Genomic DNA, 17,175 nt, shown 5'->3' on the forward strand with positions numbered 1-17,175 from the left:
CCCATGAGCAGTACAGGGTACCAATGGTCACCATGAGGCATGTGTGCTGGATTGTGGGCCCAGAGCTGGTAGCACCAATGATACCAAGCGAGATGCAATCGCTGGCAGTAAACACCGAGCTCTCCAAAGAGAATTGCCACTCTTTTTTTGACCTGAGAGAGGAGTCCCCAATGCATGTCTTTGACACCCCCTCTCCCCCAATGCTTCTAAGTCTAAGGTTAAGGGGAAAACTCATGCTCATCAGAGAGCTGCCTCCGTAAAGATGGTGTTTTGGAGGCACTCTCTGTTCTTGTGGGATCTTAGGCAGAGCTGCTGGCCAAGAGAACACTTCTACTGGATGTGGCCTTCACTGAGGCAGTAGATGCACTAGGAGTAATTTTCGGTGATCAGGTGCAAGTGGGACACTTCTCAAAACCCCAGACAGCCAGGCATACCCTTGTGCTCCCTCCTTCCCCTCTCCGCACTGGAGGTTGACAGAAGAACACAATGTGGTGGGTTGTGTTTTTTTTTTGTTTGTTTTTGTTTGTTTTGTTTTTTTTTTTTTTTTTTTTTTTAGAAAAACAGAATGAGGAAAGAAACAAAAGAACCTTTGAAGGAAGTTACATTTAGCAAAGTAAGCATTAATGATCCACACATGGGCAGCTAAGACTCCATCTCTAGAGAGAGATGGTTGAGAAGGTACTGAGAAGAACAGTACATGTGTGGGCCCAATGGATACTGCAACATTCTCCAGTCATCAGTCCAGTGCAGGGACACAAAAATGCGTACAGCGGGGCACTGGTAAGACATTCATCTTGAAGTAGAACCTACAATGGCACAACTGCTTTTATGAGAAAATGTGTGTTTCCAGATTGGATTCAATTCGGTTCCATTCTATTCATGTTCCCATTATCTACCTAATATCATGGGATCTGAACTCCTACATGATTTTGATGCTTGATCTCCCTCCAATTACTACTTTGATTTAAAAATCACATAGTTTATGCAAATCAACATTTTTAATCTTCAAAATGTTTTACAGATTATCAGTCAATCGTCAACATCACCAGGAGGTAGCTAAATATAATCCGCTTCATTTTAGTTTCCCCACCTTTAAGATCAGATTAAGTGATTCACCAGAGGCCACCAAAGGAGTCAGAATTAGAATCAGAGAGTTGCTGGCTCCCAGTCCCATGCTCCAGTCATGCCTCTCCTCTCTATTTATACACACTGCGTCACTCAAGTGAGGTTTTCCTTTTAATTCATTTTAGCACATAGCTGAAGCCCCCCAAAATTGGCTTTTTGCTTTAAAAAGTTTAGTACAACCCAATATTAATGCTTTAACTATTTATTATTTCAAGAAGAAACAATCCTGTTGATTATGTACAGGGACATTTTTTCCTAGTTCAATACATCAAGAAAGTTCTCATCAAAACATACAAAGAACTGGGGCATCAGGAGTACATTATATCCAACATGCCGATCTAGTTATTCATTAATTGGCAAGACATATGCCAGGGTACAGCTTAAAGAATACACCTCAAAGTGCGTCTGTTCTTTCCCTCTCCTGTCCCAGTTCCCCTTCCCCCTGCACCAAACCATGTTATAGTTTACAGAGACAACACTGCACTGATCTGACAACTACTTGACTTAAGGGATAGAAGATTCAGAAAGTATACATTCTGAAAATACATGGATTAGGGATGTAAAAAAAATATTAACCAATCAAAATTCTATTAGTTACATAGTTAACTACAGGGCTTAGCTGCCAGACGCTGCCCCATGACGCTGCTGGCTCCTAAGTGGGAAACCAGTTACCCTTTTACATCCCTAACATGGATTCCAATTTCCTTCTGTCTCAAACTCAAGTTATAAATTTCTATCCATGGACAGTTACAGCACAAGCACAGCAGTGTACACTTAACCCAAAACAAGACTTGCATCTGTACTAGTATTTTTGATTCATCTAATTTTTCAGGTCAATTCCATAAGCACAACTTATTATGAAATCATTTTGCACTGGAGTCCTTTGAAATGCCACCATCGTACATCTTAATCTGGTGTTCTTGTACCACGGATGAGATGCTGAATTCCTCACATGCTCCTGAAGACGATGACACACCAGATACCGTTACATTGTTCTGCACCACCGTGATGCAACACAGAATCAGGGAATACTAGAACTGGAAGGGAACTTGAAAAGTCGTCTAGTCCACTCTCCTGCCCTCATGGCAGGACTAAGCACCATCTAGATCATCCTTGATAGATGTTTATCTAACCTGCTCTTAAATATCTCCAATGATGGAGACTGTACAACATTCCTAAGCAATTTATTCCAGTGCTTAACCACTCTGACAGGAAGCTTTTCCTAATGTCCAACCTAAACCTTCCTTGCTACAATTTAAGCCCATTGCTTTTCACCCTATCATCCAAAGTTAAGGCTCCCAAAGCAACTCTACTTTTCTTTATTTCTTTTTTCTTTTTTTGGAGAGGGAAGAGGGGGAAAATCATAGGAGCTTTTGTGGTATGGAGTGGGACTAAAGGACACCCTTGAAAGAGATTCAGGAAAGAACCATGCTAGGCAAAACTGAGGGGAAAGGGCAATCTTTCATAAAGACTGTGGAAAAAACACCAAGATCCTGACAAGGCCACAGAGAAGTCAGTTGCATTTGGTATGTGCCCAGTCACGTAGGAGTAGATCTTGGAAGGCAGAGGAAGAAGTCTTCATAAAAATATGCTTAACGGTAATTATGGATTATGTTTGTCTTTTTCAGATTTAGGAAAAAAGTCAGTTCAGCACAAAATACCTGACTGCATTAGTATTTAAAGTGTATCTAAAGGATGTGGAGACAATAGAAAGGAGATCACCTCTTCCCTCAGAAGAAAAGTGAAAGCATTAGCAAAGCCATGAAAAACTTACTGACATGCAAACACAAAGCAGAAACAGAGCCCAAAATTAAAGGCTCATTTGATACAATAACATCTTTCCTAAAACTCAGGGAAAAAAAGAAATTAAGACGACAACAAAGGCACAGATATAACACAGAAATACCTTCCACCTCCCATTCATCTACCCTCCCCCCCCCCAAAAAAAACAACCAAGGACATTTCAGTTATACCATATGAACTCTATCTGATGCATTAACTTGAGCTATACCACCCCAAGTATTTCCAGAAATGGGTCTGAGGTCAAAACTTTTGTCTACAAAGGAAATTAGGGGGAAATTGTAGCAGATAAAACACAGCTTTAGGTTCTGGCAGGCATCCAGCTTTGTTTTATTCTAATATAACAGTAAGAAGAAAAATGCCTTGGGGTGGCTGCCACATCCATTATTTCACTCAAGTCTGTATACTGTACATTTACTGCTTCACCAGACCCTTCCCCCCACCCCCGTAACACTACACCCCACCCCCACAGCATGAATCATAGTTCAGTTCTTCCCGTTAATATTCACTTAAAAGTTAAAAAAATTGATACACAGAAATATTTAGGAAAAAAGCCTTTGCTATTGTACTAACATTTGGCTGAAGTATTAGAACAAAATATTTTAAAGTTCTTTTGACGAAACACATTTGCTATGTTACAAGATATCCCCTTTGTCCTTGGTTTAATCAAGAACAAATGATCTCTGTACCACCTTTTTGAAACAAGAATAGCGCATTTCACATGGAGTAAAAGCTCTGTCCATTTTAAGAAGAACACAGTGCAACAAACGTTACATAGTGAATGGAATGTAGGCCAGTAATGGCCAAAGAATTGCAGAGCATTCTTTCCCACCATTCTCAGTGATGTAATTGTATATATTCCTGGCTCCAGTGCATAACATTACATCAAACACATACTCAAAGTGTGCCCAAATCATGGCTTTTAAATAAACTGTATCTGAAATACTTTAGCATCAATACAGACAGCAATTTATGCATTCATTCCAGAGCAGCTCCACATTTAAAATCCATACAGCAAGAAGGAGACATTTCAGGCACATGATTTTTTTGTGTCCACCTGATCTATTCTCCTACCATAGATATTTCTGAATTCATTTTAAAGGCCTATTTACGATTATCTACAAGAGTAGAGATCTGTAGCTTTGCTAATTCATGGAGCAGAGATGTGGCTAGCTTAGTCCAATCCGTATCAACAATTATTCATCTACCATTTTCCAATGTCATTTTTTATGACCAATGCATTGCTTGACTGCAATATAGACAGTAACAGGGACCATGTGATTTTGCCTTAATGCCACTCAAACAACATTAAATTACTTGTATTTAAAGACTGAAATTAACGGGGGGAGGGGGGTAGATGCAAGAACTATTAATGTGGAATTTGTCTCAATTAAGCAATTTTCTACCGTTTCATTTGCAATACAAGACGACACATCTTTATGTTCACTGTATAACTGACCAGTGCACAGAGAAGATCCACAGCCTCCAGAACTAGTTCTTGGTGTCCAATTCGTGAGATACCCAACTCTTCAAGATCTTGATGGGAAATCTGTAACAGCTGTTCACCATTTATCTTCTCCCGTTCAAATTTAGGGACATACTGCTGTAGGCTATCATCCAAGCCTAACAAGAAAGTGAGAGAAACAAACAGTCAGTTTTGTTTAATTATAAACATCAGAAAGAAATGCTGTCACCAATATATGTAACACCAAATTATCAAGCAAATGACACCTCACATCAAGTTGAATATTGGCAAAAAAAGAGAACAAGCGCATCAAATCGTCTGCAAAACAGACACACGCCCAACTTGGAATATGCTCTCAGTTGTGCACACCCTCCAGGAGTATGCCCAAGTAGATAAACAAGTCTTAGCTTAGCTTCAGATTAGTGTAGAGCTTTGGAGAAATGCACTCCTTTTGGGGATATTTTCAAATGGGGAACAAGGCCTGCTGCAACTAGTATTTGGCCCATCTTGAATTAGTTATTAGGACTGACCGAAGCCCCTTACAGAAAAACTTGAACTGCAAGTAACATTATGTACTATTTAACAGCTAAGATAGGTGATGTGCTTTATAGGATGCAAGGAAAATCAACCCCTGTACTTTGAAAAAAGTCTAATTTAAAAAGCAGAAAACCACTACTGAAGGGAAAGGGAAGTAACAAAGACAAAACAATCAAGATAATGCTTGATGTGTCTTAATAGTTCCATGATTTATCCAAGACAAACTGCATTTACTATCATTCCCTGAATCATCCATTCCCTGTTGCAAAAGCTGAAGGCCCAGAGTCAAGATGAAATCTAGTTAGCTTTGTTTTTATATTTTTTTTTTAAAAGAAAATATTTAAAAGTACTCCCCTTCTCCAATTTGCAGACACAATTCAACAGAATAAAGAAAAACAAAATCATACTCATTTAGTCTGCTTTATCTGAAAAAATGCATAGATAGTCTCATTAGAACTACATATTTGAAATATAGCCCATATACTTGACAGTTGTATAATATCCAAAATATTCTGTAAGTGATGACAAAAATGCATTGATAGGTTTTCAAAAGTTTAGTGTTAATATTTATTTTTCCCTTTATAGTGAAATTGGAGTGGAATGGGGGGAAGGGCAGGGGAGAAGGGGTCCACACATTATCAATGGAAACAGAACTGAACTAAAAAGAACAAGGAAAGAAGAGTACCAAGTGGAAGTCATCAACTCGCAAGAGGTGACAACCTGACATATTGGGTTGCCATATTCATATCTGAGAGAAAAATAAAAAAGGACTTTGCAAGTCAATGCAGTGTATTCATACAATAGCAGCAAAGTATAAAGTCACTACTGCCTTACCATTTCTAGCCACAGGAACCTTGCAGATTGCAAGTTCTTGGGGGCTGAAACTTGTTTAATGAACTTGACTTGCCCTAATGACACTCTACAAGCAATGAACAGCAACAATCGACACAAATAGGATCAGGCAGCCTGCCCCCTTCTAAGAGTTGTGCATGCTTAGTTGTCAGACTGTGGGCAGGTGTATCCACACACCGGAGCGTCCCATGGCTATAGGCAGACTAGGGCGCCGCCACCCGTGGCGCCCAACGATGTCATCAGTCCATTGACAGCCCTGCAGGCGGGGGCGCCAATCACGCATTCCGCCTGGGGTGCCAGCTGCCGCAACTCCTGTCCACACACAACATATATGTGCTTAAAAAATCAAGCTATTTTGTGCTGCCAACACCTATTTAAGTGCCCAAAGACAAGTTGGATAAGCACAAATTTCCTAGTGCTGTCTCCTATTACAGTTTTATTTAAAGTTTAAAGTTCTATTTTAGTGAGTCCTCAAATGTTCTGAAAATTGAAGCTAGTGTCTTCTTTTCCTGATGTGTGCCGAATTCCCTTTTGACGTCTACATACTTTTTCCAGTAAAACTTGCCTTCATTTTTAAAATATTTACTTTTTTTAAACAAATCTAAAGCAAGGCTCAGATACAGCACATATATTTGGCATTCCCAATTTTAATGCTTACCCTGTAGACCCTGTTTCCCATCACTACCCATTGGAAGCCCACAATTGAAAGACATCTCAAGCAACTACATTTCATTTAAACTGCTATAACTTTTCCCCCAAAATTTCTTGGACATGATATTCAGGCACATGAACATGCACATCTCCATGAGAAATATAAATGTGCCTTTCCGTTTGGTTGGGACTTTTCCACATTTACAGTTTCCTCTTCTTGAGTATCTATCATCAATCTGAATCTATTATTGAAAATATGTATTTAAAAGATAAATTCTGTGCTTTTTATAATAACCCTTAAGAACAATGCTTTCATGGTTACTATAGGAGACTATTAGTAAACTGAAATAATGCTACCAAATTACTGTATGTGGCTATTAATTCAAAACAGTCAATACCAGGGTACAAGGACTGCTCATGGAAGTAAACATGTCAAGACCAAAGTCATGAAAAAGTAATAATTGTTATGCAAAAGCAGGAAATGAACACTTGGAAACCAATATTTTTATGGCAAATATTCAAACTGATTTTAAAACTTTTTTCCACAAAGGAACATATGTTTAAGTTCTTTAATATTTTAATTCTGAATACAAATAGATTTATTGCCCACTGTTTCATTTTCCATAATGTGAATGAAATATTTATGTACAGTATGGAAGCCAAAACCCCTCTTGTTCCCATAATAGGGCAAAAGAAGTTTCACACAAACTCATGTAAGTCTGGTTAACAAAAGAATTTGGAAAACATTTTTTAAAACAACATTCAAACGTATCTTGATACATTAGCAACATTCCATCTCTTCCAACTATCTGAGAGGTTCCAGTTCTTATCAATTTTATATATGAAGTTTGAGCAATACAGAGATTCTCTTCTACACTTCAGTTTTCTCCATCTGCAGAACCAAGATGCTTCAGGAGAACTTGGATTTTCCAGAAAGCTTTGTCCTTCAGATACTCTCTCAAATACATGCAGAGTGCTTAAATCAGGGGTCACAACCTTTCCGAAGTGGTGTGCCAAGATTTAACCCTCCTTTCCTGGGCCATGCCACTCTCCCAGGAGCAGGGGAGGGACTCTCTCCACCATACACCCCGTGGACCACCTGGGACAATGCAAACCTTTCTGCTGACTACCAGTTGCTAGTGGAAACTCACCATTACTTACATAATTATGCCCAAGCCATTTTGCTAGTGCTGCAGCTGGGGAGAACGGTTAAAATTAAATTATTAAACAGATTAAGTGTTTGAACTTTTTCATGTTAGCTGATCAAACTTCATGTCCAACACAAAAGGTTTCAATGTTTTCTTTATTTATGGCAGGTGTGGGAAACCCTTTTTTTTGGGGGGGGGGGGGTCACTGGCCCACAGAAAAATCAGTTGGGGGCCAAACAAGTGAGAAGCAAAGAACTCTCAAAATCTCCAACCCTCACTGATGTGGCCCCCAACTGAGACACCTCACTCTTCTGGCACTCCAGCCCCATGAAGTTAGGGAAAGGGTTAGGGAAGACTGAAGTTCAGGGCTTCCCATAGGCCAGATTTACTTTTCTGGGGTTCCCAAATTAGTGGATTTTGTGGACCCCCTTAGGCTTCGGGGTGGGAACAAAAATGAGGGGCTCAATGTGCGGGACAGGGCTGCTAGCAAGTGGGATACAGGATCTGGGTGAGAGGTGGGGTGCAGAATGGGATAAGAAGGGCAGGGCCTGGAAGGGAGTTTGGCAGCAGGAGAGGGTATGGGATGGGGTATGAAAGGGAGTTTGAGGGCAGGAAGTGATTGGGGGCAGTAACACAGAAAAGGTGAAAGGGTGAGAATGCAATCAATAGCTAGTTAGGGAAGGAAGGCAAAGAAGTGGGGAGTAAAGGAATGTGCATCTTCTGCACAGTAAAACTGTATCCCCACCCTCAACTTCCCTCAGGCCCGTGATACCCCCCCAGCCTGATCCCCTGCATCGCCCCATGCCCCTCAGTGCAACCTGTGACCCTTCCCATCCTGTCCCCTCATCTCCTTCACCCCCCTCCAATCCCCACATCCCTATGTCCCCAGTGCACTCACCAGCAGGACGGCAACACTGGGACTTGCAGCCCCACGGGGAGCAGTGCTGAGATGGGAAGCGGCGGGGGTGGGGATGGGGGAAGAGAGAGAGTCTCCTCCCTGCCTGGCCCAGCCCTTTGCCTATAGGCTGTGGGTCTCATGCTGGGGCAGGCAGAGCCCAGGGCTGCCTAGAGCTAGCTCCAGCCTGGCCAGGCAGAGCAGGTTGCTGGGGAAGGGGCCCCCTGCATACAGCCTGTAGGGAGAGGCACAGCTCAGGCCCCAGTGCACCACATGTGCTGGCTGCCTAGTCCCAGCTCAATGGAGCAGGCCCAACCCCACAAAGCAGGCTGAGCCCCACCCTCTCCCGAAGCAGAGCATGTAGCCAGAAGCAAGGGCTGCGGTTAGCTCCCAGGAGCTGCACGCCCAGGCCGATGCATGGAGGCACCTCTCCCGTCCCCTGCCCTAGCAAGAAGCCAGAGCTGTTCCTCCAGCCTGCAGGAGTGAGGGCTGAGGCTGGAGCTGCAGCACTGGCTCCCCGCTGCATGGGGTGGGCGAGGGGCAGGGCTCAGCTCCCACCTCTAGTGCCAGTGAAAATCGGCTAGGGGTTGCTGACCCCTGGCTTAAAGGAATACAGTATTTTATCTCCTACTTTTCAGTTCCATTTCAGCACAGATGTTACACAATGGACCATAGCAAAGCTACAAACAATCCGTGTGCGTCTAGTAGGAAGGACAATCCATTATCTGCAGGGAATATGGCAAGGCAACTTACAAAAAAAAGTACAGGCAGTCCCCGACTTACGCGGATCCGACTTATGTCGGATCCGCACTTACGAACGGGGCTTTCTCGCCCCGGAAGTCAGGGCGAGAAAGCCCCGTTCGTAAGCTGCTCCGGTGCCCCTGGTCTGCTGGAGACCGTCTCCAGCAGACCAGGGGCACCGGGCGGGTTCCCGCGCTTCTGAGGCTTTGCCAGAGCAAAGCCTCAGAGGCGCCGGGAACCGCCGCTGCTGCCGCTTCAATCTGGGTGCCTGTGGTCTGCTGGGGACGGTCCCCAGCAGATCACAGGCACCCAGATTGAAGCGGCAGCAGCGGCGGTTCCCCGCGCCTCTGAGGCTTTGCTCTGGCAAAGCCTCAGAGGCGCGGGACCCCCCCGCGGCTGCGGCTTCAGTCCGGGAGCCTGTGGTCTGCTGGGGACGGTCCCCAGCAGACCACAGGCACCCAGATTGAAGCCGCAGCCGCGGCGGGGCCCCTCCCTCTGAGGCTTTGCCAGAGCAAAGCCTCAGAGGCTCTGCTCCCCATGTCCCTGGTCTGCTGGGGAGGGGGGGGGGGGCGCAGCTAGTGTGCTCCCCCCCCCCCCCCAGCAGACCAGGCTTTTGTTTTGGACTCTGGGGCAGAGAAGCTGGGGCGCTGCCGATTGGTCCTGCAGCGCCCGCTCTGGGCACTACTGGACCAACCCGGCAGCACCCCAGCTGCTCTGCCCCAGGTCCCGATTCAGCCACTGCTGGTCAGTTTCAGCAGCGGCTGAATCAGGACCCTGGGGCAGAGCAGATGGGGTGCTGCTAGGTTGGTCCAGTAGCACTCAGGAGCGGCGCTACTGGAGCAACCCAGCAGCACCCCAGCTGCTCTGCCCCAGGCGTCCCCAAGTCAGCTTCTGCTGAAACTGACCAGCGCTGACTACAGGAAGCCCCAGGCAGAGTTGCTCTGCCCAGGGCTTCCTGGAATCAGCTGCTGATCAGTTTCAGCAGCAGCTGACTTGGGGACGCCTGGGGTTCTTAAGTTGATTCTGTATGTAAGTCAGAACTGGCGGTCAGTTTCAGCAGTGTCTGAATCTGGACGCCAGTTCCGACTTACATACAGATTCAACTTAAGAACAAACCTACAGTCCCTATCTTGTACGTAACCCGGGGACTGCCTGTAGTCTAGCTCCTGGCAAATTAATAAAGCATTCATTAGCACACTCCAGGGCTGAAAGGCCCAATTCTGGTATAAACTTATACCACTGTAGTTTAGAAGAAAAGCAAGCTAATTTTTTTCAGGATAATTAGAACTCCTCTTGCATCTCATAAAACCATTCAGTATATGAAGTTGGCAAGTGTCCATATACAATGTTATAATCCACTTCCAAAGATATGTCTAGAACAGTGATCCCTAAACTGTGGAGCATGCTCACCTCAAGGAAATGGAGGAATTTTCAGGAAGAGGGGGGACACACAAAGCGTTGCTAGGTCAGCTACCACCAGTGACACAGGGGCATGCAAAGGGGCCTGTGTTAACCCGCATAGGGGCCAGAAGGCATGCAATGGGGCCTAGGTCAGACCCAACCCCTTCTGACCTGGCTCTCAGCTCCACCCCCACGCCGCCCCTAGACCAGTGCTGTCCTCACTCCCTCTCTGACCCCAGGCCAGCTCCTCCTCCAGTTCAGCCCTGGCTCCACATTCCACCCAAGCTCCTCTACTGAGCCAATAATGGAGCGGGGCAGACAGATTCCATATGGGGAAAGGATGGGGGGGGGGGGGGGGGGGAAGAGAGGAAAAGTATGGGCACCACAGTTCTACAACTTCAAGTAGCACTCAGCAGTATATGGGATATGGAAAAAGGGTTTATAATAGATTATGATTATATGTGATATCACTTTACAATGTATGTACAAAAGAGACTAGACATAAGAGTTAACATATTTTCCAGTTATTTTAAAGAATCCTAGTCGGGTTCATGTTACTAATATCCTGAAAATCCTCCAAGGAATCCCATAGTGTCTATTTAAAGTGTACAAATCTCACTCTTTACTTTTGGAAGGTGTGGGGGTGTGCAATAGATCCTTAGAACAGTCTAGACTCTCTTGTCTACAACAGCCCTTCATCAACACTCAAAACATCCCAGGAGTCACTTAATATTCTGTAACCATGCAAGATAATTAGGACAATATGAAAGTTTATAGATTCATACTGATACCAGTAATTAAATGATTATAGAAAGTTTCCAGGTCTCAATTTGTCATGATTAAGGAGGTCATTTTGATTCATAAAAAGAAACGTAGAAAACTATTACAAGGAAAATATAAAGTTGGGTCCCAGCCATAACCAACTGCTCACTGTGCACAGGCAATTAAAATTTCCACTATTTAAAAGACCAGTCTTTCAGCAATGAAAAATACAGATTTCAGGAATAAATCTGATTTAAGAATACCGAAGATAAAAAGGTTTGTCAACACAACATGAGCACACACATATATGCAATAATGATTTGTTTTGCTTAATCCCTTTGCTGGGGCAATAACAGACTATTTAATTAGGATATAACACGGAAACAGATTGAGAACTTAGAAAACAGTATCTACTTTCCATTCTGTAAAACAAATTAACGGCTTTAACCTATCAGATAACACCAAGACAGCATCTGGCTGTAAAAGAATAGCTGAACTCTAGTGCTAATTGGAGAAACCAATTAAGTGGACACCTAATGGTTTGGATAGCCTTTTATAGTTCCCATGTTGGCTGCCTAAGATTTATCCATTTCCTTGTCACTCTCAAGCAAACATTCCAACATTGTAAAAATCTGACCTTCATAACTGAGGGTATTACAGTCTTATTCTGCTCCACTACTTCAGCACTGACTAGGGTTGACAGATGGTTTCAACAAAAATACCAGACACACTTGACATTACATCACAATCTAGATTACATCTTATGTAGAAAATATCAGACATTTCTATTTTCTTATTTATATTTTCTTAACTTGTTTCCCGAACAGAAAGCTCAAATACTGGACCGTCTGGTTCAAAACTGGATACCTGGCAACTCTAGCACTGACATCTACCATTGGGAAACCCCTCCTAGAGGAAAATCTACCTCAGTACAGTGTGCTCATTTTAAAGAATGACAATCCTTAGCTAAGAGTCTCACCTACCTATGTTTTTTGATACTATAGTGTTGAATTCTTATATTTGATATTATGTTTATCATCATCAGGTAAGTCCATTCATTCATTTTCTTAACTCCAGGGCTGAAGAGAATGAAAGTTGTAGGAGTCAGAGGGACCACATGGCAGCATTAAGGTAGATGGGAGAGAGAGAATAGGGGAGGAGCCAGTGGCACATAGGCACCATTGTAGGCAGACAAGAAAGGGAACAAGACCTAGAAATGCTACAAGCTAGCTGTGAAGCAACAGAAGCACTGCATTACCCGCCAGTGACACTGCCTTCAGAGCTGGCATTGTATGGTATTATATAGTGACTAATTACTACTTCTGTGCTGCTGCTGGCAATCCCTTGCCTTCAGAGCTCAGCCCAGCCAGTAGCTGCATATCTCTGGCTGCAGAGCTCTGAAGTCAGCACAGAAGTAAAGGTGGCAATACAGTGCCAACGCCCCATCCAAAAAAAAACACCACTTTGTAACCCTTCCCCTGCTATTCCCTTTTGGAGGGGGTCTCCCAATTTGAGCAAAACACTGGTCTTCCCCTGTGACATGTGTTTAGCATAGGGTAAACACACATACGAGACCAGATTTCATAGTCCACAACATATTTTTCATGGCAATGAGTTTGGTGGGGCCCTACTTCTGAATTAACATCACTGACACCACTAGCCTATGAAACCCATGGAATGTCAAGGAATGACGCATCCAGAGACGTCTTCGGCAAATCAAAAAGTTCAAGTTCCCTGGACAGCTTTTTTTTTGTATTTGTTTTTAAAAGGAGCAAGTTGAAACTAATTTCAGTGTTAATTCATAATCCCTCCCCACTGTACCCCCAAAATACATTTAATAATAGGTATTCAGCACCTGCTTCTGGGTATTTCTTACTTGTAAGGTTTGCTCTATCATGCATCATCTAAAATATTCATCACATTTTAGAGTATCATTATATTATACCATTTCTTAGGCAGCTTTTTGGATTTGCTAAAAGAAGATACAAACTTCCAGGTGATCTTTGAAAAATTTTCTAGCATCTCAGACCAAATAATCAACCCTCTTTCAATGTGTGCTTTTGGTTGTATAAGTAACTTGCTTCACAAGCACTCAAGGCACAGTTGTTATCCGATCCAAAGTATCACATTACAAATAAGCCAGTAGAGAAAGAATGGTCTAGTCACAACGTAACAGACTCTTTGTTGCATAAAAATGACTTTTACAAAACTCCTAGGCCTAACACAGTCAAGTTGACTTCAGGGAATGTTAACACCTCCAAATTTTTGTCAAATCATTTAAGTAGGTCTTGATGATGCAGCCAAAGAGTGGTGCCCATAGGATTAAGTCTAGGATGACTCGCTGCTGACTTTGCAAACAACAACAGCATGACCTGATGTGTAGGTTCTTGCTTCTCATTGCCATCCAGAGATGGGACTGAAACAATTGCCGGTGTTTGCCTCCCAGTGTGGCCACACTTAGGAGAGTGCCTTTCTTCTCATTTTCTATGCACATCACAACAGGGAAAAGAGAGGTAACCAGCAGTCAGCTTTGCGAATGGACCTACTGTCCCACTAGATCCCAGTGCATATCTTGTGTAACAATTGTTTTCCTTATAGTCCCAACATGATGGATATTGTATTGTACATATATTTGACCTGAAAATATTTTTAAAAACCTTTGCCGAGAAATTAAGTCCCTATAGCCCACATTTATCCATAACCCTTTTACAAAATAAAACCAAAATATTTTACTATAACAGGTAAGGATGTTAAGGACCAGTCGATTATCTGAGAAGCAAATGCTTATCGGATAGTCAGTCGACTAGTTCATCCCTCTTCCCCCTTCCTGCCTCTATCAGATAGAGGCAGCGGGGGGAGGAGGGGGATGGAGAAGGGGTACTTCAAAGTGGCAGTGCTGCACAGCTGAGCCAGGGATCAGCTGTGCAGCACTGCTGCTTTGAAACCCTAAGGCGGCATTTCAAAGGGACTGCTGCCGCACAGCGATCTGCGGCTCAGCTGTGTGGCGCTGCCCCTTTCAAACACAGAAGCGGCGTTTAAAGGGGCAGCGCATGGAGCCCGGGGTCAGCTGTGGAATCTCCCGGGTTCTGTGTAAATGCCACGCAGAACCCAGAGTCAGCTCGGGAGTCCCCAGCTGACCCCGGACTCCAGGGTGCTGCTTCTTTGAAATGCGGAGGCGGTGTTTTAAAGGGGCAGCACCTCACAGCTGAGATGGGTGTTTCAAAGGGGCAGTGACCTGGAGCCTAAGGTCAGCTGGGGACTGCCCAGCTGATCACAGGTTCTGCTGAAATGCACCATGGAACCAAGTAATCCCCAGCTGATCCCAGGCACTATGTGACATGCAGGGCAGCATGGAGCCTGTTCAGCTGGGGATTCTTGTACATTGCAAAGCAGGCATGCCACGTGCAGCCCCAGTTCCCGCTGGCCCTGGGCTGCACGCGGAGTTCCACATTCCTCCTTGGAAATGTACAAGAGCCCCAATGGGGGCTCTTGTACATTTCCAAGGAGGAATGCAGAAGAGCCTATCAACTAGTTGATGGCAATTCCAATGACTACTCGACTAGTCAATTAACTGCAATTTAACATCCTTAATAACAGGGTGGCCAAATTTACTGACCCTCTGAGCCACATGCAACAATCTTTAAAAGTTCAAGAGCCGAGAAGGGCCCATTAGGGCTCTAGCCATGCTACTGCTGAAACCCCGAACCTCTGCAGGTGTGTGCTACAGGAATGAAGTCCCAAGAGGCCCTCCTTTCTATGCAAAAGTCAGAAACAACATAGGGGAGGGATGCCTCCCCCAGATTTCTGCCAGGGTTTGGGGACCCTACTCCATCATGTAGTGCCACTGGGCCCCCTCCTTGTATGGCAGTGGCTAGAGTTGGCAAACCGGGACTTATGGCCATGGGAAAGGAGATGCTTTTGCTGTTGCTTCTCACATGGAGCTGAAGTAGCAGCCCCTTCCTGCAGCTCCCAGCTTTTAACTCTACATAGAGAGGCAGCAGCAAACACCTGGGAGTTACAGAGAGAGGCTACTGAAGATAAGAAGGCGTGTGACTATTACTGTTAGGGCAGGGTTCAAACCTTTAAATTGTGCCCCCTGTTCTCTTAGGCTGTGTCCAGACTCAGGGGTTTTTTCGAAAAAAGTAGCCTTTTTTCGAAAAAACTTCACCTGCGTCTAGACTGCAGCCGCGTTCTTTCGAAATTAAATCGAAAGAATGCGGCTTTTCTTTCGACGGTGGTAAACCTAATTCCACGAGGAAGAACGCCTTCTTTCGAAAGTGCTCTTTCGAAAGAAGGCGTTCTTGACAGCAAACAGGCTTTTTAGAAAGAAAGCATCCAGACTCACTGGGTGCTTTCTTTCGAAAAAGCGGCTTGCTTTTTCGAAATTCCGCGTGCAGTCTAGACGCGCTCTTTCGAAAGTATCTTTCGAAAGAGCCTCTTTCGAAAGAGGCTTGCAGTCTAGACATAGCCTTAGTAGGCACCAGTCACCTCTGGCAGAAGCCTGTATCTCCACTACCCTGCTGCAGGGTAGAAGACCTGATCCTTCTCCTCCCACCCCAAAGGTAGTAGGCAGAGAATGAGAGAATATGGGGGCAGGGCTCTGCAGGCCACACTTGAACTCTAAAAAGCAGCTCATGAGTTGCAGTTTGGCCATTCATGATAAAACTTAACTTGATCAGAACTGGTATGTGTGTCATTTTGATTAATTGAATGGCTATGCAGGCTGAAGTATCTTTCTCCCTTTTGACTGCAGTCACGCCAAGGAGAATTGGCTAACACAGTAGCAAGAAAACATGGGCCCTACCTAGGCTGGGGCACCAACCATTGCTACAACTTTTGGAGCAGCATCTGTTGTAGTGCAGAAGCTAGAAGCAGTCTTTCTGGATAGCATGCATTAGCAGGGCAATATATGGAAACCAGTATTGCTGTGTCCCATGCTGACTGATTTAGAGGTTTGATCATGCAGCACCTTAGGCAAATAATTTGTAAAAAAAAGAAACTATTTACCCTTTTCATAGTTTTGTTATTAAACAGCACTAAATCTGAGAATATTTAAATATCAGAGAGGCATAAGATCTCTCCATAATCTCAAATAATTTAAGTAAAAAAAAGAAGGGAGGTAAAGGTTTAATATTGAACTAAAGCATGACAATTTAAATGAGAAAAATACACCCACAGTTTCAAACTCCAGTGAGAAAGCCTAGCAAACATCGGGCCCTCTAAATAATGCTATGAAAAACAGTTTGGGATGAACGCATAGCTGTTCATTTTAGGAATGTAAAAGCCTGTTTAAAAAGTTAACCTGGTAAACAAAATGTTTAACTGGTTAACCAGGATCCCACAGTAGAAGGCTGCTCCAGCCCATCTGGGCTTAACCACACTGCAGGCTGCTCCTGCCAGGCCAGTCCACCAGTTAACTGGTTACCCCAGTAGGCATGCCAGTAAGTCAAATGCTTACTGGTTAACCTTTTACATCCCTGATTCATGTAGATTTTAATCCAAGTTGCAATATAAAAAGCAAATGGCAATGCACTCTGGAACTTACAAATCCAGATTGAAGCATGATTTCTAACTACAAAGTTTTCACCGACAAAACAAGCAAGTATTCCCTTGTAGATTTACCCAGCAATGCTTGGATCTTTAATTCAATGTTTTTCTTCATTTAAATCATTGCTCTGGAGTGAGGTTACAGATGAGGGGTTCAGTATGCAGGTTGCCCTGGAGAGAGAGGACTGCCCCAGCCCTCTCTCATCCCAGCTGCTTGGGGCCAGGTGAGAAGCACCTCTCCATGGTTGCTG

The 17,175-nt window shown here is 43.9% G+C and overlaps 1 protein-coding gene across 1 annotated transcript in view; it reads right to left on the reverse strand.

The window, feature by feature from the left end:
• Positions 1-17,175, reverse strand: part of CNKSR3 (CNKSR family member 3) — an 84,411-nt gene that overhangs the window by 29,292 nt on the left and 37,944 nt on the right. The window contains exon 2 of the mRNA XM_075924474.1: positions 4,385-4,548. Coding sequence (XP_075780589.1) covers positions 4,385-4,548 — 164 coding nt within the window. The remainder of the gene's footprint in view (positions 1-4,384; positions 4,549-17,175) is intronic.

The sequence above is a fragment of the Pelodiscus sinensis genome, chromosome 3 (assembly GCF_049634645.1).
Source record: "Pelodiscus sinensis isolate JC-2024 chromosome 3, ASM4963464v1, whole genome shotgun sequence".
Lineage (NCBI taxonomy): Eukaryota > Metazoa > Chordata > Testudines > Trionychidae > Pelodiscus > Pelodiscus sinensis.